Below are 27612 nucleotides of genomic sequence, written 5' to 3'. Positions count from 1 at the left end.
TTCCACACGAATTTGGCCGGATTTTATAGGGTGGAAATGTCCCTCGTCGCTGCCATGGTCTGGAGTGAAATCAAAGGCCCACAAAGTGTATACTTATGCACAATTCTTATACCTAATGCCTGACTGGTTTTGGTTCCTAACTGTGATCATGTGATGATAATCAGGCAGTAAAATACCATGCCGCGGCACAATCACGTTCTCCGAGTCAAAGTTGATTATTTTCATGCCATATTAATACTCGATTAAAAATACAAACAAATCCTTTTGTTATTGAATATAATCCAAGTTTGCCTAATATAGGTAAGATTATCATTAAATATTGGGATTTATTAAAAATTATCATGTAAAGCAAGTGTTAAATCGCTACACGAAAGCAAACCCACACTTGCTTATAAAAGGACTTAAAATCGTAAAGATTTCCTAACTAATTCTAAATTAGAAAAAACATCATATAACATAAGATCATCAACTAAATGTAATAGACCTAGATGTTCGCACTGTTCTTTTATTAATGAAAATACTTCTTTCAATAGTAATAATACGAACGAAACTTTTAATATGCGTTGTAATGCTAATTGTGCAATATCAAATGTTATTTATTTGATCTCATGCAAAAAATGTGGCGTCCAATATATTGGACAAACCAGTCAACAAATATCTAACATAGATCAGATATAAATTTTTTTTATATCAATCAATCATTTTCATCTCATGTTGCCGCACATTTTAACATAATTCCCCATACTTTGCAAGATTTCTCCTTCCAACCTATTGTTAAAGCTGTTTCTGAGATGGAACGTCTGCTAAAGGAAACATATTGGACGCACCGTCTTAATACGGTATATCCAAAAGGTCTAAATTCAACAAAATTATACGACATTCAATATTTTTTATTTTTTTATTTTTTTTAAAATTATGTTCCCTGTTTACAATTAGTTAAGAATATTTTTTATATTATTCTACTTTACAGAATAACTTAATTGGTGAAAGTATAAACTAATATTATAAAAATAAGTTTACTAATTCTTTAAAAATGAAAGTGCATTTTTAATAAATTCTCAATATATTATTATTAATTATTTATAAAATAATTGATAATAAGTATTATGCACGCCATAATTGTTTATCATATAAATTGAGTTCTGATGAAATATTGAACATTCGTCAATAATATATCAATATATAATATATATTTTTTTTATTGTTTAAATTTTAATTTTGTTAAATTTATTTAATTATTTTCTATATATTTAATAGTGTGCATTATACATAATACAAATATTAATAAATCTCTATTTAGTCATAAATTATATATATATATATATATATATATATATATATATATATATATATATATATATATATATATATATTGTCATGTAAGGTAAGTAAGTCTTTCTTGTCAAATTAGATTTTACATACAGTTGCAACATGGTATAAAGATCTAGTTTTCTAATCGAACAATCACCAACACTTTTCGATACTAACTAAGAACGTGACACAATTATATTGGTCGATAGATGAAGTAAATGCACGCAAGTTGCAACTATAATTGTGTTGTATTGTTGGCTTTTATTCCCCCCCGCTGCACGAGGATAGCCCGAACGTTTGACTAGCCTATGATTCATCCTTGGGTTCCCAAATCAAATGCAACCTCAAATGACGCTTGCCCTGTATGTATTTCCGGTGTTTCTAACGACCTGGAAACAAGCACTCGCTATCCAAGTGAACGGATTTAATAGCGTTGAGATATGATCGGTTTGTATCAAATAGATGTGTACAATTTTTATTTTATTTAGAAAAAGCCATAAGACATGCACTGTGCAAAATATGCCTGCTGCGAATCTTTACTTTCATTTCGACACCGCTGGTAACTGTTTGTTTACGGTATCGATACTGTATATACATTAGTGTAGTGACGCTGACAGAATTGTGTTCTTTAGCTTGTGCCAATATTCTCATTGTGTTGAATATTGTTAAATTAAGTTGTCTGTTGACTATAGTTGTATACGCTGGAAACCCTCATATATATTTAAAAGTTTTGTTTCCTCCCGCTTTCTACATCGCCTTGTAATGTCTTAACCACATTAGTCACACCGTGTAAGACATTGCACGTTTTTGTTTTAGTGCTATGTCTTACCATCCAAATAACGGCCTTGTATAGCGTGTTCCGATGTCGTTGACATAGCAATGAGTAATCAAAGTTTCAGGAACATCGCACACACTTGGCAGCCTCTATTAACACTTTTCTACTAATTTATGTGTAATTAATATACTTACTGTGCTGTCTTTAACCTGGCGAAATGCTTACAGTTCCAATAGACAATATATTTTTATTCATTTTGTTAAAGAATAATATTTCAACTTAACCTGATTTCGGCATTCCCGGCTTTCATCACTTTCCAGCCAACTGAAATGTAGGCCAACAAAGCTTGAAAACAGGTCCATTTCTTTTGTGAGAATTTGACTTTATTAGAGAAAAGATATCAGAGTAAGTAAAATCTGACAAAAACATTATGACTTTACTTTGTAGAATAGCGTCGTTAATTTAGTTGTCAGTTGTGTGAAATATTCCTGAAAATTTGATTTTTGTAACAATATTAGTTGACATCAAAACAAGCTACACAGGCTTGCTGTTAATTAGGCTGTAAGACCTTGATGCCCACAATATAAATATCAGTGTTGAGGTCTTACATGTAGGACTATAACCACAGGTGCTCGACATGAGCTTGATGTTGCAAAAAAACAAAAACACACAATAATCTGAAGGAAAAAATCATACAGATTGACAAAAATACCTTAGATTACCCCCATGACCCATTCTGACATAGGACCCTCTCTATCATACTATATAATAATAATAATAATAATGAGGACTTTGTATAGCACCTAATCTTGAGAAGCTCTAAGCGCTTTACAACATTAGACAACACCTATAAGATAAAAAACATATAAAGATATAATTACAAAAACAAACACCATGAAATTAGAAAACATTAAAAAAAACAAAAACATGCTGAGAATATTTAAGGTAAGAAACATTATTAGGTCTTTAAGTTTGTTCTTGCAGTCAAAATAAGTGAGTTTTGAGAGCCCTCTTGAATGTGATCACTGTGTCTTTGTGTCTAAGTTCAGTGGGCAATTCATTCCACGTTGCTGGGCCCTGGTATGCAAAAGAACGCTGTCCATATGACTTTGTTTTCATAGTGGGAATAATGAGTATACGATTGTCAGAAGAGGAGTGTAAGTATCTTGCTGTTGTGTACACATGGGTGAGGTCAGATAGGTATGTTGGACTAGAGTCCAACAGTGAAACGTAGCACAGAGAACAAATTTTGTGTTTGATTCTGGATCGAATGAATAGCCAGTGTAGGGTACAGAGCAGCAGGGAGGTGTGCTCTGATTGTGGTGTAAGTATGATCCGAGTAGCAGAGGCGTAGCTATGATATTTTGCACCCGGGGACGAACTATAAAATTGGCGCCCCAGCCCCCTCCCCGTTTAATCACATTTTTGAATATTACCCTTGTTTACTTATTATAATGTAACGTTGTAAGCCTCATTTTGGCGCCCCTGTACTTTGGCGCCTGGGGACATATGTACCCCCCTGCCCCCCCCCCCCAGCTATGCCTCTGCAGAGTAGCTGTGTTTTGAACTTTTTGAAGTTTCTGGAGCAGATATTGAGATGAACCAGACAGAATTGAGTTACAATAGTCCAGTCTTGAAAGTGCTAATGAACACACAAGTGTTTTTGTGGCATCAACTGAAAGATATTTGCAAATTGAGCTGATGGGTCTCAGCTCAAGATATGCAGCCTTGCATATGTTCATGACATGTAGGTGCAGTGTGAGAGTACTGTGCAGAGTAACACCTAGGTTTCGTGCTGTGTGAATTTAATGTTGGCGTTGCTGATATTTATTGTTTGAGGTAAAGGATGTGAATGAGAAAGTCTTTGTGTTATGATCAGAATGGCCTCAGTTTTATCATCATTCATTTGCAGCTTGTTACATGTCATCCATGATTTCACATCAGAAATGCACCTCTCTACATCTTGGATGGTAGCATCAACTTCATTTGGGTGGCTAGATTTGTATATTTGGGTGTCATCAGCGTACAATTGGTGAGACACTGGATGATGATCTATGACACTTGAGAGCGACTGAGTGTATAGAATGAAGAGAACAGGTCCAAGAACAGACCTCTGTGGAACACCACAACATAGATCAACTGGGCTGGAGTGTATTCCATTTGCAGATACAATTTGTGTCCTGTTGACCAAGTAAGACTTGAACCACAGTAAGGCTGTATCATGACAAATCAAGGAGGGTGAGGACTGTAATCTTTCCGCTATCCAACGCAGAGAGAATGTCATTAACTACTTTTAGAAGAGTAGTTTCAGTACTGTGGCAAGGGCAATATGCAGATTGCACATTGCTAAAAAGACTGTTTGAAATTAGGTGAGATACAAGCTGGGATAGAACAACCTTTTCTAAGATTTTTTATATGAATGGGAGATTAGAAACTGGGCGGTAGTTCTTTAAATCATTATGGTCTAGTGTTGGTTTCTTCAGCAAAGGCTTTACAATGGCAGTTTTGAAAAATGATGGGAATTCCCCGGATGAGAGAGCGGTATTAATAACATCAGTTAGTGAAGGCAATACTGGATCTAAGCACTCAAGGAGCAGTGATGTTGGAATTGGATCAAATTCACATGACTTTGGTGCATTCTTCATCAGGATTGAACGTACGAAATCCATAGAGACAGGTTCAAAATGCTACTAATGGTTGCCACTCAAATTCTGTATCCCAACTGTATGGTGACGACGAGTCAGTTATTATTGTGGTGTCAAGCTTATCTCTAATGGTTTGTACTTTGTACTGGAAGAAATCTGCAAACATGTCCAGAAGGTCGACTGGAGAGAAGGTAGTTGGAAGTGGTGTAGATTTGTTCCTTAGCTTGTTAGTAATCTCGAAGAGCTCTTTGCAGCTGGAACTTTCCATGATCTTAGGAGTGTAGTGGGCTGATTTTGCTGCATGAACTATATTTGTGACATTCTTCTTGGTGGCTTCATAGATTTGCTTATGAATAGTGATTCTGGCGGAAAGCCAGAGCCTCTCAGCTTGACGGTGGTCTCTTTTAGCAGTGCGAAGCTGGTCCCTAACACTGCTATACCATGGAGAACACTTTTGAATTGATACTCTGCACTTGGTAGCTGTGGCCTGTTTGTCAAGCAGTGAACACAGGCAGTTATCGAGTTGTTCTGTGGTAGGAGGTAAGCAAGATGTTAGGTTAACTTGGATGTTGTGCATTAGTTTGGTTCTGTTTATCATACGGAGGTTTCTCTTAGTAGCAGATAAAGGTGGAGGGTTAGGGACTGATACGTCAAGATGGCATATAATGCAGAGGTAATCTGATGCAAGGTCATGGGATATCAGGGAGGATCGTAGAATGTTATCATCAGGTCTATGAAGAATCCAGTCTAAAATGTGACCATGTTTATGGGTGGATTGGTTAAGTGACTGTTTGAGGTTGAAAACATTAATGGAATCTATGAGTTTTGATGTATTTGAGTTTCTGGGACAGTCAAAGTGAAAGTTGAAATCTCCAAGAATAATCAGGTTGCCACCTATCAAATTTCCTTAGTCCAGGAGATTCAGAAACTGCTCCAAAAAGAGAGAGTCAGCCAGCTTGTTTTCTCTACTAGGAGGAGGGCGGTATAGTCAGAAAAAATGGACTGACCTTTTCTCCAGTGTAATTGTGAAGGTATGTAACTTCCAAATACTTGGTTCCACCCATGACCCTCGATTTCCTTCTGCTATTTCCGTCTTTAAAGGCACACGACCATATTCTATGGCTTGTTTTACTCCTGATATATTTTTGTATTCATCAAGTCATCATTGACTTTTCTGCGCTGTACCAAACTGAAGTTACAGGCTCCAAAAAATGCGATTTTCATCAATTATGCATGTTGTGACAACGCTGCGCCCATGTGACAACTGGTGAAAAGAGCTACATATACTATGATTGCGCCTCTATGATACATCCCTTCTTTACTTACAGAACAGAGGTAGATGCAAAAGTAAGTTTTTACTTACCATTAACTTGATATAACTTTAAGAATCCTGTTCCATGGAAGAATTAGACATTGTCTTCTTCACTGCAGACATTGTATACAATCAATTCATTTTCAAAATATGTTAGACAATGGGGCACACACATCAACAGCAAAATATGATTGGCTCAAAAGGTTATACTTTAATGTGTACTCTCATTAATTTGACACATTCAGATGATTTCTAACATGATTCGATCATGTTATTACCTATTTTTGCCTGGGTGAAATGGTTCTCTGATGCATGTATGTTTTTTAGATATAAACTTTTGAGCCAGTCATTTTTTGCCATTGACGTGTGCCCCATAGTGTACGAGTTTTGAAAATGAGAGTTGCTTGTATACGATGTGTGCAGTGAAGAAGACAATGTCTAATTCTTCTGTGGAACATGATTCTTATGGGGGTAATCTAAGATATTTTTGTCACTCTGTATGATTTTTTTCCTTTAGATTATAGTTTTTTTGTTCTCATCATCAAGCTCGCATCAAACACTTGTGGTTTTAACATAATCTCATAATGCTATGTAAATTATTGAAGAAAAAAGTCCACACATGAATCATTATATCATGTTGAAGGTACATGTGTATCAATAAGTCATTTAAAAAATGCATTCCTTTTCAATGTTTTTTATTTTATTTTTTAAGGGAGTAAAGGTAATTCAAAGTTTCTGAGCCTTTTTAAAATGTTAAAATTTCCAGTGCATAGAAACACCGAAATGCACTGAAACACCGAAATGCACCTAAACACTGGAACTCATTGAAAACACCAAAATGCAATATCATATATATGGACCCAGAGCACAATTAATTTTACTATATATTCTCTACATTTGTTTCTCAGTACTGAACTTTCCACTGTGTGACAATCAGTACAATCATATGTTAATCTAAAATATCTTCAAAGATGACTTTATGGTGAAGTTCTTGTCATAGGTTCATCTAAAGCTGTACCGATTAATCGGCCGTACTCATAATCAGGCTGATTATATGAAAAATCGGTATCGGCAGAAATAATTGGTGCCGATGTAAACAAACTTCCAAAATATAAATTCAGTCATAACATTCATCCTCAAATAGCTTGAATTTTAAATCAGAATTAAGTAGTTGAAATTAAGGAATAAACATTTGATTTGGGGGTTAATTCAAAGACAATATATTCTTAAAAGTAAATACTTTTGAAAACACTTGCTGTAAACTACTGCTGATTGTCTGCACACAACAAATTATCAATACCATGCATGCACTCATCCCAATCACAGCAGCCAACCAGCCAATGAGGTCTCATGTGGCTGTTGAACTTACAGCATACACATTAGCAGATAGCTAGGCAGATTAGATAGCTAACAGAATTTCCAACTACTACAAAACTATGACTCACTATAGTTAATCTGTTCTTTAGCCAGTCCTGCAATGCTGCTAATCAATGAATAGCGGTCGCACGTTGAAGCAGCTGAACACTGACATAAATATTATGCAGCATTGATATTGGCATGCAAGTGCCAGCAATGTTACCCCTGGATACCCCAGCTGCTGAGCTGCTTCAGCGTGCGTCTCACAGTTTAATTTGGAATTACTTCAAAGTAAACGCAGTCGACGAGTCCAAAGCAAATTGCACACTTTGCAAAGCATGCATTTCTAGAGGTGGAAAGGATTCCAAAAACTATACGACATCAAATCTTGTCCAGAACTTGCACTGCAAGCACTTCGTTGAACATGGCCTGTTTCTGGCAGATAAAAAAGGAAAGGATGTTGCGCCGTTAACCTCAGCAGCTGCTGAAACCCCTGGTACTCTGACTATCAATGCCATGCTGGACCGGAATCAGCCATTTGCATAACAACCTGAGAGCTATTAGTTGGCACAAAGCTATTGCAGAGTTCATGGCAGTAAATGTGCAACCATTTTCCGTTGTTGAAGACATTGGATTTCAGTGTCTGATGGCCAAGTCAGAACTACGCTATAAAATTCCAAGTCAGAAGTACTTTTCCACATCTTTGATACCTGACATGCCTAAGGTGATACAAAGCAAGGTGCGTGATTTAGTTTCTGTCCAATCTGACCTTAGTTTGACCTCTGATGCATGGTCAGATCCATCCATCGGCATAGCCTTGTTGAATCTTATGGCACACTGTCAGACAGAAGACTTTCAGCAGAAACTGGCGATTTTAGCAGCAACGCCTCTTGATGAGTCACACACAGGAGAATATTTGGTGAGCAAACTGGACAAATTATGTGAGGAAGACAACATTCCAAAAAGTCATATCCATGTTCTTCTGCATGACGGAGGTGCAAACATGGTTAAAGTAATGTGTCTGGTTGCAAATGACAGCATCAGCTGTTTTGCACACAAGCAGCAGCTCATTGTCAGTGATGGCATTCTGTCACAATGAGCTGTCAAGGATGTCTCAGCAAGTTCCTGCGCTCCATCCTAGCACAACAGCAGCTCGAAGAGCATTAGGAAAAATTTGACGTTGCCCATAAGAAACTTGTCCAGAATGTCTGGACATGCTGGAATTCTACATATTGTATGCTGGTTTCATTATATGAACAAAATAAAGTCTTGGGGGCTTAAGCTACTCTCTATGAAAAATAAGTCTTGTGGGCTTACACTACTCTCTATGACCTGCCTAGCCTAACAGCCCAACAGTGGGTCTTGATTAACAATATTGTGGACACGTTAGGCCCATTCACAGACATTATCAAGGAAGTAAGTGATAGCCAAACATCAGCATTCATCATTCTTCCTATGCTGAAAATGCTCTGAATTTGCTGGCTCGAGAGCATGAAGCGAGTCAAGGTATTCAGACAATGTGCCGTGATATGTTGATGTCACTGAACACATGCTTTGCTGACATTGCCAGTAACAAGAACCATGTCTTGGCCACCATCTTGGATCCACGATTCAAACATCGCCTATTCAGCAAAGAATTACTTGTGACCAGATCCAAAGAATGGCTTAGAGCAGAATGCATCATAGTTGCATCAGCTGACAAGCAGGAGGACCCCGTGACCAAAAAAAGAAAAACTGAAACACCACTGGAACATCAATGTTGCGTCTGAGATTTGTTTTCTGTGGCCTGTGATGAACCTGTCCGTACCATCATTGAAACAACCCATGTGGATGATGCTGTCGACGCGATGCTTGAATTGTATCTGGTCAGCTCTATGTTGCCACGAGAAGAAGACATATACGGCTGGTGAAACACTTCTTCAAGCATTCCGAGTGCGCAGCTGTTTAGTAACACAGGCCAGTTTTTGCGGATAGTCGTGGATTGTTACAAGAAGGGAGAAATGTTACTGTTACTTAAATGCAACCTACCTCAACTAGGCTTTCAGTATTAGCTGCAGCCAGCATACAGTGACGTCTAACTTTAGTCTTAAAGCATGTGTATTATTAATTTTAATTATTATTGGGCTATCGGTATTAACATTTTATAGTCATTTATTGAAATCTAGTAATGGCAACCTGCATCATGGAATGTAAGTTAAAATACTAGCTTAATACATTTTCATTCATTTATATTTTGAATTGGTAAACCATAGGTTTTATCAGTGTTAGTTATAAAGTTTTTCAAGTTTTATGTTTGTGTGATTGTTGTTTTCTATAAATAGCAATGTACTTCTTATCCGGTTTCTGTTTGTTTTTGTATAGAAGTTCAAATTCACTTGCCGCATAAACAACCTTGCTATAACTCACACGGCAAAATACTTGCTTGTATTACACTAATAGGTTTATATTTCTGAACCAGTCATCGGTCTCATAATCGGTATCAGCAATTTTAATAATAGGCTATACACTGTATTGGCATAATTTGCAAAAAGTGACGTCGGTACAGCTTTAGGTTTACAGGCATTTATTTGAGAGGCTGGACTGTAAACAAACCAACGTGCAGTAGAACAGATTTCACCTCTGAATCATTGCCAAGACCTTATTACTCACTTTACACTGTTGCCAAAACAACACAAAGACAACCACACCATAAGCTCAGATTCTAAAGAATAAACAATTATCTTTAAATCCATACCAAGAATGCCTAAATCTAACTCTTGTATCACCACCAAAAGGAGACAGGAAAAAAATGCTCTAAAAGTAGACTGGGACTACATTCATGGGTACTGAATCAGAACTATTAATTGTGGTCTGATTCCTGACAGGATCTGGGTGAAAATGGACTTTTACCAAAAGAGCCCATGGCCAAAACCGACTGGTGTTTAAAAGGCCCAGTTTAAAATGTCAAGACCCCAAAAGGCACATTTATGTATCTTTTACTAATTACTACATGTACTATTATACTAAAAATAACATAAATAACAAATCCTGTTTTATTGTGAAATGCCTATAAATATGTGCAGTAAAGTAACATTGTGCAGTATGTCACAATCGTGCATGAGTGATCATGAAATTAATTGTGACACGCTACTCCTTGTTCTGTGTAAAATGAACACAAAAAAATAATGCAAGTTACTGTTTGTGAAAAAGTTCAAATAAGGCAAATACTAATTGTGAAAGAAAACATTAAAGGCAAAGTTAGTCGATATCATTTTTGTTATATAAAGACTGAATATGAGTTTGCATAACCCACATGTGACTTGTGCATTCCAACTTTGTAATGGTAATGCTTTAATTAAGTAATGACAATTCCATTAATGATGGATAAATATTTTCGTTTGCGACAACTATTGACTCTTTTCCTGCTTCAGATACATTCATTATCATTAATACATATGTATGCATAGTTTATTTTTACTGATATAATTTAAGCTTTAAATAAATGTTTGCTCTCTTGTGTGTCTTGTAGGCACAGTTGATGCATTGTGGTTGAAATGAAGGTCAAGTCAAAACTGGAAGAGAATTAAGGGGTTATTTTTTTTATATAAATTGGGGTTATTTTTTATATAAATTGTTACGGTGGGATAGACAGACAGGAAGAAAAGATAAAATGTCTAACTAGCATTAGCAACAAAAGACAAAACAATGCTAATGCAATTTCAGATTTATAAATCTATTAATAGTAACAACAATTAGTAATAATACATGATTATTAAATTCTAATATTAGATTCTACACATATACCTTACACTACAACAACATATTGCACATCATGGCTGTGAAATAAATTTAACAGTACATTTCTAGAATAACAGCAGCAAATAAGCACTGAACTGTATCAACATGCTTAAATAGATATTCACTTTTCAACAAGGAACCTTATACCACAACAGAATTGCACACAATGGCTGTCAAAGTTAACAGTACAATTTATGATGCATTCCTAGAATAGCAGCACACATTTTTTCATAATTTCCATGCCTTTGTTTTCCTAGAGTAGATCACAAGACATAAAAAGCTGGGTAGAAAGGAATGTTGAAACACACAATATTACAACACATGATAAAATATGTGGCTATCAGAAAGTCTCAAAAAGAACAGATCATTTAATTGGACATTCAAGAAAAGAAAACACATACAAATCACATACAAATCCTAAATTCATGCTTAAAGACAAGTCCAGTTATGGAACTGTACGTGTAATGCAAAGTTCAAACATTTTGATTTAATGCTACATATGTCGCCAGATTTTGTGATTTCAGTTTACTGTAAGATTGTATTGACAACTGTTACAGAAATGTATGTTCCAGTTGAACTTCTGTAGAAAATTACATGAAAGCAATCGAGCTTCTTTCCACTGTTTTTCCAAAGAAGCTGAAGTTAGTAGACACATAATTGACTAAACTTGTAATTGGGACCAATAACAAAATGGCAGTGGTCAAAGCCATAATGACTGCATTTCCAGATTTGACTCATGCCTTATGGACCAGACACCTTTGCAAAAACATTATGCGTTGGCTTAAAGATGATGCTGTTGACAAAAGAGGACTGAAATCTTTGTTTTGGCCAAAATATTTGGATTTAGAGGAATTTTGGATGCTGATGACACAATTTGTTTTGAGGAGAAATGTGACAACTTGGAGACTTTCTGTCAAAAGTTTCTTAAAAATGTATTGACTATTTTCAGTCAAGACTCAGAAATCCGTTTGCTAACCAAGGTAAACAGGCCAATATGACTGGATTAGACTGATGACGAATGGACCAACAACAATTGTGAGTCCATTAACCATACGTTAAAGCAGATTGTAGAGTGGAAATCGAAGCCTCTGACAGAAGTTGTATATTATTTAATTGATTTCTTTGACGGACATTTAAAAAACTTGAGGAGTGTATTAATCAGACTGGTGAAAACTGACTCACTGACAGTCAGAGACAATTTCAAAGACTGAATGGGTGGCACAAACTACCAAACAAAGATACACAAAAAAAATTCAGAATCTTCATTCTTACAGACAGTAAATACCTGACATCTTCAGATGGACAGTCAGAATTCTTGGCTCCAAGGACACACAGAAAGAAACCAGAACAAAGGAAATAGAAAATAAATGAATGATCAGTGACAAATAAAAAGACTAAGGCAAACAAATAGCATAATTTTATGTATGGTATATTGCAAAGAATGCGCTATTTGTCGCATGGTAATTTCTGGAATCCGATGTATATACCCATATACACTGTATACTACTAATTTGTTTGAATCAGCTCGCTATTTTGAAACTGATTTTAAAAATCGCATACACCCCAAATTGACTGTTTGATTGCTACTAAATTGATATCTTTAAATGCCCACCTTTCTTGTACATATTTTTTGATCATGTTCAGATTTCATATTAATGAGATTTATATAGTATAATTTTATGATTGGTTATGCAATGCAGTGTATATAAACATATATACTAGAACAGGGTGGTCTGTCTTCTTCAACCCTGTGGGCCAAATGACCAAAAATGTAATGTTCATGGCCATGTTTGCTGATTTATATTATAGGTATAGCACTAATTATTGGATGAGCACGGGCCACATAAAATATTCCGAGCCACATTTGGCCTGCGTGACTGCAGTTGGACCACCCTTTAGTAGAAAATTGTCCTCTGGAATATATAGTATGGCAATGTGTTAATTACTTAGTATATTTTAAGGAATTAATTTCATATATATACATGTGTATATATATATATATATATATATATATATATATATATATGTACAACTCCCTCAATAACTCGCGCCCGGATAACTCATGATCCCGCTTATTACGCGTAGTCTGGCGTGGCTCCTGATTTTTTTCCAATGAAAATATATTTTAAATATCTTTAAAATATGCTGAACATGAAAAAATTAAGATAATAATCGGTAAATTAAACCTTGATACATCGCTTGTTTTATCATTGAAAATGGTGATTGATGCCCGTAAAGATAGAATCCATATTGTGAAATTTGCAACTTCTAAATAAGATATATATTATGCAGGGTTTTTTTTAATGATAAATAGTTGTCAATACACTGTAAATAAACAGTCTGGTGAAATATCGATCAATGAAAACTTCTGGTAAATGCTAACAGGTGGCAACAGCGAATGAAATAAATTCCAGTTAAATGTCTTGGTATGCGAAAGTCACGTTCTAATCCTTTAATTCCATTTCAGTGTAAACATTATAATCACAACATATTTTGTTCTATGAAAACATGAAAAGAGTCAATCGACTGTCACATCAAAACCCGTGAGTACTTCTGTGAGAACCTAATTACATGTCGGCTTTGTTTTGATCAGCAACTTGGGGAAGTGTTTGTTGCATTAACAAATCAATTAAAAAAGACCTGTGTTGTTTTATCACTTTGAATATGTTTTTTGTATCAAATCAAGCAGGGGAGGTACAGAGAAAAAATTCAAAGGCATGCAAATCTGAGCATAAGTTCTTGTGGTCACTACCGTTATCAAAATAAATTTTATTTGACCAATCGAAAATGGTTTCACATTTTTATGTACTTATCATCATTAAAGTATATATTACCAATCAGTAATGTGTCTTAAACATTTGTAAATGCATCACTTGCAGTAAAGAAAATCCATATTAATTTGTTATATAACTAATATTAAATTTTGCATACACAACCAATATACACATTGGTATATATGATATAAATGAAGTGCATTTCAGTGCTTTCATTGCAGTCCAGTGTTTCTGTGCAATTTGGTGCATCTTTGCACCCTAAAGTTTCTGTTTTCCACTAGTTTTAGTAGTCCTACAATGTAAGACACCTCTCCTATTACATTTGTTTTTTATGTTGCTGTCTTACTGTCTAAATAATTGCACTGCATAGCATGTTCTGTGGTCAGCTAACACCAGAATGAGAAGTATAATTTTCAGGAATATATCACACACTTCAGTGCTCAAAGAATTTTTTTTTTGACACAGGCCCAGGGCTGGTGACTTAAATAGACTCACAAGCCCTGACTGAAATTCCACAAGCACAGATTCCAATTTCCACATGCGCAAAATATCCCCTTTTCTAATATTGTCACACAATGTTGGAATAGCTACAATTTGAATATAAATTCAATAGGGTTCAAAAGGGTTTGAAGGTAATGCAAGTGTATTTTGTGTTCAATACACTCTGTAGGGGCTGGATGGTTCTGGTGTTTAAACTTCTCTGCTGGATTCTCTGAGTGAATCCTGGTCAGAACTGAGTTGATGTATGTTGATGTGTTGTTTGCAGTATGTGCAAAGAAATAATAGCCCCCCACCATCTTTCTTTTGTTCGTCTTTTTTTGGTTTGCATACTTCACAAGGTAAAACTCCATCAAACAAGGGTTCTGAAATTTATTTTTTGTTGGGTTTTGCTGATAGTTAATCGGCTTCAAAAAAATGAATTACGCTTGAGTACTATTCTGACAACTGAAATGATCATCTTTGAATTCTATATATGCAGTAAAATTCAACTTCAAAGAAATATTGCTGCTGTTCACAAACTTGTCAAAATTATAATACATAGCAGCTTAAACAATCACGTTCAAGTCAGTGATATGTAATAACCTTTGGTTTTTTATATGCATCTAGCATCTCTTTGATTTACCTCTATGGGCTGTTCCATTTCCTGATCACCCACTGCAGTCTTCAAATTCATCTCACTAGCTATTGTCAGCCAATTAAGTAACAGGTGAAACGGTAGTTTATATCTGACCTCTTTGCCTTTAATTGCCTCTTTTCAAACTGCCAAAGGGATAGTTTTACATTTGCTCCAATCATGACTATTTATCATTTATACATGCTACATGTAATGGGTATATATTGAAAGTGGTTGTTTTTTTCTTCTTCTATTTTTGAAGATCATTGAAAATTTTGTTTTCTCGAAACATGACTGTGTCAGTGTACAGGGCCTTGTATCATTGCTTACAATTTAATCTCCATCATATGTTAGTATAAAATATTAGTTATTTTTTTTATATTATATGTATGACTGATAGTTAAATTTTAAGCAGTGACATGAACCCCTGTGGTTATGGCAGTATGTCATCATCTTAAAAATACATTTACGCATTTCATCAGTGTAATCAAAGTTTCATTTAAAAAATTAGGATTCGACAAGCCTGATGTGCACATCACTTAGAATACAGGTCAAGCCCGATATAGGTGTCGCGGGCATTGGGCTAATGGATTTTTTTAGCACTGCACTTGACAGCCCATATCAATGCTTTTCTACAGATTAAAGTCATGTTGCTTTAGTCAGACTGTACTTACTCTGATGGGTTTTTTTAATAATAAATTTGAATCCTGACAGAAAAAAAAGCATGTTTTCAAGTTCCATTGATGTACAATTGAGTTGGCTGGAATGCAATGGAAGCTGGGAATGCCAAAATTAGACTAACTTGAGGTATGTTTCTTTAATGAAATGAATAAAAATATAATAATATTGAATAAATTATTTAGGTAGCTTCATTTCATTCAAGATACTTATTATACCTTTAAACTGATTTTGGCATTCTTGGCTTCCAGCGCATTCCAGTACCAGCTTCCATTGCATTCCAGATAATGCAATTATAGGTCAGATTGCATTGCTTACCATGTGTGTGTGTTTTTTTAATTATTCTCCTTCCTCTGATATTCTGTCATTTTCTTATAACTGTGATAGGATTTTAGAGGCCCATGATTAAATGGTCTGGGTTAAATTCATGGTGGCTGAAAGCTGATACTGCAAGAAAGTATTTTTATTTTTTGATGAAATGAATTTACTTTCCAGCAGTCTTACACAACTTACATGTTTGTTTTAATGCACCCACTGATTCTGCCTTTCTCATCCATAAGAATACTCATCAACCACTCAGGTCTCTAATTCTCACATTATTCTGCCACCATTTATATCAGTGTCCTTCAACATTTGCAAGATGGAGTCAGCACTATATATATATTCTGAATTGAAGTTCTCATTATTATTTTCACTTGTACTGACACTTTCATCTATTTTTTGCTTTTAATTACCATTATTGTCATTTTCATAAGTCCATTTGCTGAAAATGAAAACAGATTTTGTGAATCCATTTTTATGAGTTGATGAACTTATCTGCACTTTTTTCAAATGAGTCTACTGATACTGGAGTGCCCAAGCATAAATTACACATACCCCTTATATACTGGCTTATAAGAAGAGTCCAACTGCAAACTGCATGGATCCAGGTCTGTCATTGCATAATGTGCTGGCAAATCGGGGTCTGTATAGTTTGTAATGCAAAGTAAGTAGAATAAACACTACAGACCCTGATCTGCAGGTACACTATGTTATGGTAGATCAGGATCTATGAGTTTGACTTGACTTATGAGCAAGTATGTTTGGTATTTAATTAGCAGTTATTTAATTATTTGTTTACTTAAGCATCATCACCAATGTGAAATGCAGTTACAACAAGAAAAGGGGCCCCGAGTGGTCTAAAGCACTCACCGTTCCGGATCACTGCCATCTCAGCTCTGCGTTGGTTTGAGTCTCAGGCTCGGATAGTGTGGATACATGGGAAAGCCTGCCAGTAGCTTCTCGTGGGTCAGTGGTTCTTCCCTGGGTTTTCCAGGGTTCTTCATCCACCAGTTATACTGGCCACCATGTATAGCCTATCTTGTGCTGAAAAATGGCGTTAAGCCCAAGAACAAAAACAAGAAGAAGTAGAAGAAGAAAAAAAGTGCATCAATTGCAGGTGCTTACATACATACTCAGGTTAAGACTAAGTAGCCTTTAGAAGGGATGTCATTTTCACAAGATAATTAGAGTGACGAGGATTATGTCATTTTCACAAGATAATTAGAGTGACGAGGATTATGTCTTTTTTCATAAGATAATCATTGCAGTCAGTGCTCAAAAAATCTGATAGCCCAATGCCTGGAGCACTTCTAATTTTAGATTTTGTCTGTCCTGTATTCTAAGTGAGGTGCCTGTCTGGCTTGTAAAAAAATGTCTAATTTGCCTGAGGAAACATTGATCACACTGATGAAATGTGTAAATGTATTTTCAAGATGCTGACATAGCTGCCATAACATGGTGCAATCTAAATCGGATCACCACTGCCCTACGTGAAATTGAGATCTGATTTTAATCAAATTGAAGGATGGTATGTCATACTAAAAATATGGTTTGTACCCCCAAACCCTCTGACATATTTGTGTTTCAAGAAAACACAATTTTCAGTAATCTTCAAAAGTAGAAAGATTCCCCCAACCCCCACACCCCACCACTTTTAATATATGCCCATGACATGTAGAATGTATAAATGGTAAACAGTCATGATTAGAGCTGATGTAAAACTATCCCTTGGGCAGTTTAGATAGCAGCAATTAAAGGCAAAAGAGGTCATGTATAAACCACCATTTCAGGTAATACTTAACTGGCTCACAATAGCTACTGAGATGTTTTGAAGGATGCATTGGGTGAGCCCATTGTGCTAATTTGCATAGTCACAGGGACTGGTTACAGGGAGAAAGTGTACATCTTTTTGAGAATTTCAAATGTATTTGACCTTGGAGGCTCGAGTCCCTGAGAGCCCTGCATACACATATTTGTTAAGTCAAAGAACAACAGAAAGTAATGAAAGTAACTCGTATGAAAAACTAGTTTGCAGATGGTAGAGTACATTATGATATAATGTTTTTAGGATTGTTACTGGAAGATATTTTCTCTCTCTAATGCGTTCTTATGAGACTGAGAATTTAATCCAGATATGTTGTAAAATAATGGGATGTATTTTTCATGTACTTTTTGTCCTTTTGAAAGCCAGTTAAACATTAAATAATGTTCTATCATTATTCATCATACTTATATTTCATACCATAGAGCATTTTTGAGATTTTTTCAAATTCCAAATATTAGGCATAATGGAAAAGTTATATAGATATTGTACCAGTTGACACACAGAACTGGTTGCATCGTGGTGTTTACTTGTTCTTGATTATTAGCAGCAAATAATAAAAATGGCAATGGAAGGAATATTATTCTCTCTGACCATAAAAAAGATAATTCTTGTAACTTTAATTAAATATCACGTGGCAACCAGTTCCATGCAGCATCTGACAGATGTCCTCTAGTGGGCAGAGAACAGATTTGAGATGTGATGTTTGTTCTACTGATTACTCCTAACAAACTTCATAGACCCAGATTTGCTGGTACATTATGCAATTGTACCTGACTTAGTAAGCGAGTATATATGGTACTACAATAAAAGTCAAATAGATCATGCAGACATTTACCTCAACTATTTCAATAATCATTGTCATTTTTTAGAATTTGATACCATTAAATGCATGGCAACTTATTCACTTTATTTGAATCTTCATCCATCCATATTTGTTTGGAAGGTCATTATTTACACACCAAATACAGTTCATATGGCAGACTGAATGTTAAAGTATGTGGAAGTTTTTGGACGAGATCAACCTAGTAAAGGTGAGATGCAGTATTCAATAAAAAGGATTGAATAGACTTTGGTTAAACAAAATTAGTATTAAATTTCAAAACAATAATTTATATTTAATTTAAGAAGAGAAAATGCATATGGATCACCTATGACTTTTTCTGTAATACTGTATAGTTTTACTGAACTTAATATCAAGTGATTAAATGAGAGTGTGAATTTTTCAAAAGTAATTCCTAAAATTATTTGTTTGTTTTGCAGTTGATGTTACGGTGGGGATCAGGCAAGCTATAATTTTCCCATAGTAAATTTGAGTTAGGTGAGAGTTGAGTCATGCAGAGACAGATCAGTGCCCCACCCGCTACTAGTCGCAGCGCCCAGGGGGAAAATGTCAGGCAGACCAGCACACTCAGAAAAATAGGAAGGTAAGTATATGTACCTTACCTGTACACATGTAACATATATGTACCTTACCTGTACACATGTAACAGATGTATGTATGTGTTGGTAATTGCATGGGCATAGAGGTACATGTAACAGATGTATGTATGTGTTGGTAATTGCATGGGCATAGAGGTACATGTATGGACAAAAAGACAGTGATTGTGAAATCAGTTTAGCTGCAAACAAGGCAACAATAGATAAGCAAGCACAATATATTCAAGCATATAAATTTAATCTTTTAAATCGCCATCCATTTTCTGGCTCAGAAATGCTTGCTGATTAGACTTGTAAGAAATAAGCTTGGTATATTCCCACAACATTCATTTTTACTGTTTATATTTGAATGTGCATCTGTTTATGAGTAAAGAAAAATCTTGTCACATTTATCTCTATGATTATTTGATATGGTGAAATCTGTCTTTTTTCCTTCATGTCCCTCTGTCTTCCTTTCTTTGTGTAACTTATCCTTTTCTCAATTTCTTTTCATTAAAGCTGACCTAAATGTGTAATTAAAATTCATTAATCAGCACTTTTAGTGCTATCACTTATTATCAGTCGAAATTTGAAGATGCAGTTCATTATCTGTTATTTAGAATCTCTAATTTTCAAAGTCAGTGGCTTTCACGATAATTGTATATGTTATTATTTGTCATAAACCAAGGAAGTTCATATTGCAGAACAATAAAAGCTGTAAGAAACATTAAGACAGACTGATCAAGAGCATTTTCTTTCATCAGTTTGTATTGTCTAAATGCACCCTCAGATTTTGTTGTCTTTAAATGACTACCATTTATGAGTCCATATCATTTAATAGACCCTGACTTCAAATAGACCATCAAAAGCCTGCAGGTCACTAAAAGCTTCAGTATTTTTCCACTAAAGAACATTAGTATTTCTTCTAAGATGTTAAAAGGGCCTCAATTATCTTTATAAAGAAGACTGTAATCTCTTTTCAGGGGATCACCTTTTTTAATTGTGATTTGTTGTTGTTGTTGTTATTAATATTATTATTATTATTATTATTATTAATGTTTTTGATGTTGCTATATAATTAAATCTGCAAAGGGAGTTGTTGATTTGTGCAGTTCTTAAAATTCTTTGATATAAATGATTGAAGTGCAGGATCTGTGTAAACATCTACTAGTTCATGAGATGTGGCTTTGAAAAGAATAACCTTGAGATTTACTGTTGGATTTTCAGCATTATTATGCAATATTATTAATTGACATTTATCAAAACCTATCAGAAATTATGAGCAAAAACATTTTTCTAACAAGCTTGGTGAATAAACATCATGGCTTGACGCCAAGATAAACTGGATTGGGACAAATGCTAAACATAATTGTAGATTGCAGTGCTGCACAGCTTAGATTGCCCAACATCCGAAACTAGTCCAGATGTCTCAGTGGGGCAATCATCTCACAAATAATCTAGTCCTAGTAATATACATTTTCTTAAAAATTGAAAATCAAATGCACAGGTTTAAATGTAATAAATTCACTAAATAATTACTTATAAGGAATACTTGTTTTCTTATTCTTTGAACAAAGAATGACAAACAGGAAATTTTAATAGGGTTACATCAAGTATATCTTTAATACACAACTGATTCATGCTATGTAGCACCTTGACTAGAAAATAAGTAACATGGACCAGTTATCTGGTATTTGTTTCTAAACCGGTAACATGGACCAGTTATCTGGTATTTGTTTCTAAATCAGTAACATGGACCAGTTATCTGGTATTTGTTTCTAAATCAGTAACATGGACCAGTTATCTGGTATTTGTTTCTAAATCAGTAACATGGACCAGTTATCTGGTATTTGTTTCTAAGCAGATATGTTTTTTGGTATGATTAGGAAAACTATTCAAAACAGTGAGATCCATGCAGTGGGTTTGACCATTCAAATGTGTTATATTTTAGATAACTGTCCTGCAGCAAAGTTGACACATTTCTTGTTAAAACATCAAAAATTGGTCATTTGCTTGTTTCATTGTAGATCAAATGCTGTTGACATAATTCATATGATTACTTGTCTTAGCAACAATTTCATAGTCTTGACTAACATTTGGATTTGTCATTAGTGTAGACTGGAGTACTAACCTATCTGTGAACGAATGTCATAATGGAAGAACATAAAAGAGGATGATATGCCACAAGGTCTAATTTAAATTTGGTGGAAAATTTATTTATTAAAGACAAAGACGCGAGAGATAGTCATATTGGAAATAATTTATTTCTTGATAACTATTTGTAAACAAAACATTTTGTGTAATGCACAGATTGTGATTAGTCAGCAGGTTCTTAGTTTTGTCTTAGGTGAATCAGGTAACTCAGCTTGAACTGGCTGAAGTGGTTAGAGCATCCACCTCAGATGTGGGAAGTCACGGGTTTGAGCCCTGGCTGAGTCATACCAAAGACTTAAAACATTGGTAATAGCAGCTGCCTCACTTTTGTACTCAGTATTAAGAGGTTTTTGTTAGGACTGGTTGGCCTAGTGTCAGAATAATGTGATTTGTGGGATATGATACCACAGTACTAGACATCACTATAAACTGCCACACTGCAGACATCATAGCGATATGACTGAAAAATTGTTAAATCTACATTAAAAATTCAAATCACTCACACACAGCTTTAACTGTATTTTATTAAGTTATGAATCTAAATTAAAGCAAAAAATAGCATGACTTGTTCTTGCCATTCTTATTTGACTTTCATTGCTCTTTATTATGTTGCTATATTTTTAACTTACATTTCCAATCATAAGGCAATGGTAGTGTCCTAAAGCGGTCTTAGAGAGGAATTCGTAGTCCTGTTTATGAATATACAGGGTAAATTATATTTGTACAGCCCTGGAATGAATACCCTTGCAGAGCATGACCTGCCATCATTTATGGTGCCTGCATATCACATTCTATCTTCTATGTCTTATATATAATCGCCATCAAAGAAATGTCATGTATAGTGTAATTATTCAAACTTAGGCACCTTTCTTAACTCCTTTTGAAGTTTGGGGGCTCTTACAATTAATAGATAAAAATTTGAATGGGTTTAAATTTGAAGGTGTCAGCTTTAGAGGGTTGGCCTTTTTTGATGATGAAAATAGTGATTTTTGACATGTATGCAAAATATTCTGATTACATTATAATATTCTATTTCTACAAAAAATGTTGACAGTTTATTGTGTTGTGATCTTTTATAATTACCTGCAACTTGTCACTAATTAATTGATTTCCAAGTATACCATAGCTTACATGAAGTGCAAGTTATACTATGCATTCAGTAATCAACCAACATTGGAGGAGCTATGGAGTATGCATCTTAAACTGACCCATCTTTCATTCTACACATGAATAATATGTTTGCCGTGCTTTTCTAATCTGAATTCCGAGGTAAAGAGTCAATCTGATCTGGTATTTCTGTACACTCCAGTGATGAAAACTAAGAGTATGGCTACCATGTGTTAACATATTGGTTATAAATCACTAGCGTTTTACTGAGTTGTCTTATACTTTTTGTTGATTTTATATAATACAAATTCAACATTTGTTTTTATGGTGAGTAAAATTATTAGAAATTGTACAAAAGAGTCATTGTTTGATTTTGGACATCCCAAATGAGAAAGAACACTGTAGACACCGATTTAAACCTTTGTTATCAAATGTTTTGAGCACTAAACACATGCTCAAAGACTCAATTTTTTAGAGTCAATAACTATAATTATGATTAAGTTAGAAGTAAAGAACTTTCTAGGATTTCTTCACTTGAGTTTTTACTTATAAAATTTCACTGACAGACTTTCTCAAGTTATTGTGTATGATTTTGTGGTTTTTAGTTTGAAATTGTGATTAGTAATGGTGGACTTTGCACCTAGTTGATTGAATGCCACTAGTTACATGTACCAATATAGAAATCATACTGTGATACAACTGAAAAAAGGATAGATCCAGATTTTTCATCACATATTGTGTGAACAGACCAGGGTCTGTGCAGTTCGCGTGATATCCAAAGTATAATAAACACCATTGATTCTGAATGGCTAGGGCATTATGAGACAGAAGATCTGGGTGTGTGTTGTTCATAGTTGAGTACATGTATGCAGTATACATGAGCAAATATGTGTAAATGCATTAATATTGTCATGCAGGCAAATATGCTTGAATTTAGATGAATATTGATCTATAGATTGATATTCATTTCCATTTGATGGTTTATTTACCTATTGTAATCATTTCTTAGAGAAGTCCTTGAAAATTCCTTGAACTAAACTCATGAAAACTGTATGAGCCATGTAGAGGTCTGTGAAAGGTACTGTACATACATGCTTATAAATTAAGTCAATTTGAAAAAACAGATTACCTGATCTGTTATATCATAATGTGCCTGCAGATTAACATGTTGTTTGTCTACTGATAACTCCTAACAAACTGTACAGAACCAGAAACTGCTGTCACATAATGCGATGTCAGATCTGGGTCTGTGCAGTTTGTAGTTGGACTTGTCTTATAAGTGAGTATATATGGTAGTACTGTCCTAACTGAGCCATGGAACTGTTAATGCATGATGTTGTTGTATTCACCATTTAAAAAATCCCTGATATTTTTTCATTGATTTTTAGCTCCACTGGTTTAAGACCAGAAGCCCAGAAGTGCTTATAGGATGGCCTGTTTCCTGTCATATGTTAGTACAAATCTGTTATTGCAACTCCTCCTAAACTTAATGGAAGAATGCCATGAAACTTTACACCCACATTCATTGCAAGGTCAAGTTGATTCTAAATGAAAATGGTATCAATAGGACATCCAATATTGCCACATCAGCCGTCTAGAAAATCTTATTTCTACTTCTGCCATCTTAAAAATCTTATTCAGGTGTATTGAAAATGGTTTTAACAGTTTTATTATTATATAACAAACATTTGTAATTACATGATTTTTGTTTGATAATTGTTATTTGAATTGTAAACTGTGCTTGAGGATGTTTTTGAATGGTATAGTGCATTAAATTGATTGGATTTATATTATTGCATCGTTCCTGTATTTGTCAAGGTTTATTACTTATTCAGTCCCTGATTATGATTTACATCTTTTTTGTGTTGTGCATATTAAATTACAGTGACTTAAGTCACATTAGGTCATGGACAAAGATCCATTCAGCAAAAGTATCAACAGATATCATAGTACTATTCTACGGGGAATTTTTTTCCTGCCATACTGATTATACCATTATAATATAAAAATAAACAAAACATATGCCTAATGATATTCAGAGTTAAAATATTCAGTAGATTCTATCAAATTTTTAATGCTTTTGAAATTTTTCTGCTTTATTATTATTATTATTATTATTGTTTTTAGCAATATGAACCTATTGGCATCAGCAGAATAATGCACAATTATTTAATGGAAATTCTGTGCAGAAACTATGGAAAGGTAAGATACAGGTTTGACTTGCAGACTGATTGATACTGTCAAAATTTGAATAAATTAAAAGTTCCTTTGCAGGTCTGTCAAACATAGTGTGGCAGATTTTTTTGGCTTGGGAGATGAATTACCAGATCAAAACTCGCGCTGGCAGAACCGAAGATATCGATACTATCGTGGTAAGATCAAGGATGGTAAGTTACCAAGAGCTACAGACTTTGATGAGCTTGATTCCTCAATTCCACACATCTATGACCCATTAAGAGTTCATGGAAAGCACAGTATGGCTTCACAAAGAACAACTCCTCTGTCCAGCACAAGTACATACAGGAGTGTACGAGGATTCCCACAGAGAAGGACTCGTAAAGATTCCGTACTAAAGATGACCTTCAAGGGGCTTCAGACTATTACAGTAAGTGAAACAGACCTGTCCATATTTAATTTATTTTAAAGTACATCTCATGTGCTTATTTATATACATTAGGCAGAGGTGGCAATAGTGATTTAAACCTTTAAATTGATTGCTGAATGTTTTACAATTCAGAAAGAGTGTGTATGCATAGATAGAGTGTGTATGCATAGATAGATTGTTCACAGCAAGCGCCTCATGGCCCTTGCTATAATATAGGACTGTTCACAGGTATGATAACACCAAGTTCCACAGATCCCTTGAAATGTATACTTTATAGGAATGTTTACACGGAAGACATCAGATTTTACATGGTCTTTGTATGTGCAGAGGTCTCGCTAGGATTTTAAAACTAGGAGTCCCACCTTCATAAGTTGCAGTCCCTACTTTCCTACAGAATCAACACAGACGTGAGTGCATCTATTTTTAGATGGAGAGGTTTTCATAATGTAATCACTCACCATAATATAGCTTCATTACAACAGTCCATTGAGAGGATCGCAAATTTATGGTTTGTTTATTTGCATACGTAATTTTAGTAATATTAGGCAAATAAATAATATCTGATTTGCTGTTTTTTCCGTATTTTCACAATTACGTGCCAAGTCAGAAAACAGCTTAGACCGTAAAGCACATCTCGCAAATTCCACAACATAGTATTGTCCCATATGTTTCTGACCTACATAATTTGCATTTTAAAGTTAAATCTTTAATAAAATAATACCTAGTCTTTGGTATAAATGATTTGTATATTTTTTCTGAATATATTTGCCCGATGATTTAAGAAAAAAGACAATCTAATAAACTGGAACATCCCAGACCTAGCGAAGTCCGCAATTATTTCCTGTTAGGCCTACTGGTTCACTTGCAGTTTCAAACTAATTTTATGACGAAATAGTGTACAAGAGGCAGATAATATATATCCAGATCACTGATTCTGATCTTAAAACACAAGTTTGTTGGTTTTATCATTAAAGGATAGCATGCAGGAAATTGATAGTTGCTACCTTTTGTGAATGGGCAAAAGTTTGTCAACGTAATTGATATTAAAACTAGGCCTAGCTACTGATGCCTTGATGAATACATTTCACTACAACACTAGAACTAACCGAGCTAAGGCGAAGGGGCATTTTTTAAAAAAAATGGTATGGTCAGTCATTGTACCTAACAGAAGAAGGCGAAGTTTACATTTTTAGGCGACTTGTCACTCACTTACGAATGGCATTTTGTCTAAGCCTCAATGTGTCTTGATTCTGAGGTCACATGCACTGCTTAATCTGCTACATTCAGAAATGAACACAATAACAAAGCTAAAGTTGTTTATTTGGTGTACTTTTATAAATGACCACATTGTAAATATCAACACAGCTAATCGATCAACACATTTTCCCACAAAGCAGGTGGCTGAAGCAGGACTGGCAAGTCTTTGAATTTTGCCGCACACCTATTACATGTGTATGGAGGACTCCCACCTCAGTGATTTTCTGCGTCCCAGATAAAAAAATTGGCATCCCAATATGCGTAATTAAGTGTTTTCGAGATCTCTGTATGTGTGTGTGTGTGTGTGTGTATATGTATATATATATATATATATATATATATATATATATATATATATATATATATATATATATATATATATATATATATATAAAATTGGACATTTTTTTAGGCAACCCTTGTTACATATACAGTATTGGAAAGTTTGCACTCAATACACCAAATAGTCCCATGTGCCTTTTGTTATGTCATCAATCAGAGAAAGTTTTGGTACAGATACAGTATTCCCTCACTATTAGGCACCTTATTGTAATAAGATTTAAAAGGTGTAATGAGCTTATAAATTTTTATTTGCTGCAAACTTAAAGCTAATTACATCATATCATATTTATCTGGATCAACTTTTGCCATTATCCTCTACTTCATGTGACAATGGATCCTCTCCTATTTATTTGGTTGAAACTATCTATCCTTCATACTGTCTGTCCATCAATAGACCTCCTCATGTCCATCCCAGGAAAGTTGTTAGCAAATTAAGCTTGAGAGGCATGTCACAATCCATGCTCATGTTATATGAATGAGTCTTTGATTTCGTTAGTGGTTTTTATAGTTATGTGGACTTGAAAGTTTTCATTGCAAGTGTTAGTGGATTATGCAAAAAGCATTCAAGCATGGCAAATGAAATTTCATCTGGATAGCTGACCATATATAGATGACCTGAGGTGCTGTTCCATTTAAACATGTAAGTTACCCATCGAAGGCAGTTTTTAAAAATATATATGTTAGGGTACTCTGATTACTTGGCATTCATATGAATGAACACTGGACTATTTCACTTCAAAGCATATGGTGTAGACTCTATAAGGCTTTGAAGAATTACACTTGGTACTAGCCAGGCACATATTTTTTACCAGTCCTTGCTAAATTTTACAAGTTTAAACTTGT

The 27612-nt window shown here is 34.7% G+C and overlaps 1 protein-coding gene across 1 annotated transcript in view; it reads left to right on the top strand.

Moving 5' to 3' along the window:
* Positions 1–1677: 1677 nt before the first annotated feature.
* LOC149803248 (inactive rhomboid protein 1-like) overlaps positions 1678–27612 on the top strand; it is a 104939-nt gene continuing 79004 nt past the window's right edge. Inside the window, exons 1-3 of the mRNA XM_089952900.1 lie at positions 1678–1758; positions 19149–19312; positions 24840–25170. Coding sequence (XP_089809026.1) covers positions 19221–19312; positions 24840–25170 — 423 coding nt within the window. The 5' untranslated portion in view covers positions 1678–1758; positions 19149–19220. The remainder of the gene's footprint in view (positions 1759–19148; positions 19313–24839; positions 25171–27612) is intronic.

The sequence above is a fragment of the Sinohyriopsis cumingii genome, chromosome 3, assembly GCF_028554795.1.
Source record: "Sinohyriopsis cumingii isolate HCF-2022 chromosome 3, ASM2855479v2, whole genome shotgun sequence".
In the NCBI taxonomy this organism is placed as follows: Eukaryota; Metazoa; Mollusca; class Bivalvia; order Unionida; family Unionidae; genus Sinohyriopsis; species Sinohyriopsis cumingii.
Note: the sequence above shows the minus strand (reverse complement) of the source record. Positions and strands in the feature narration are given on the sequence as shown.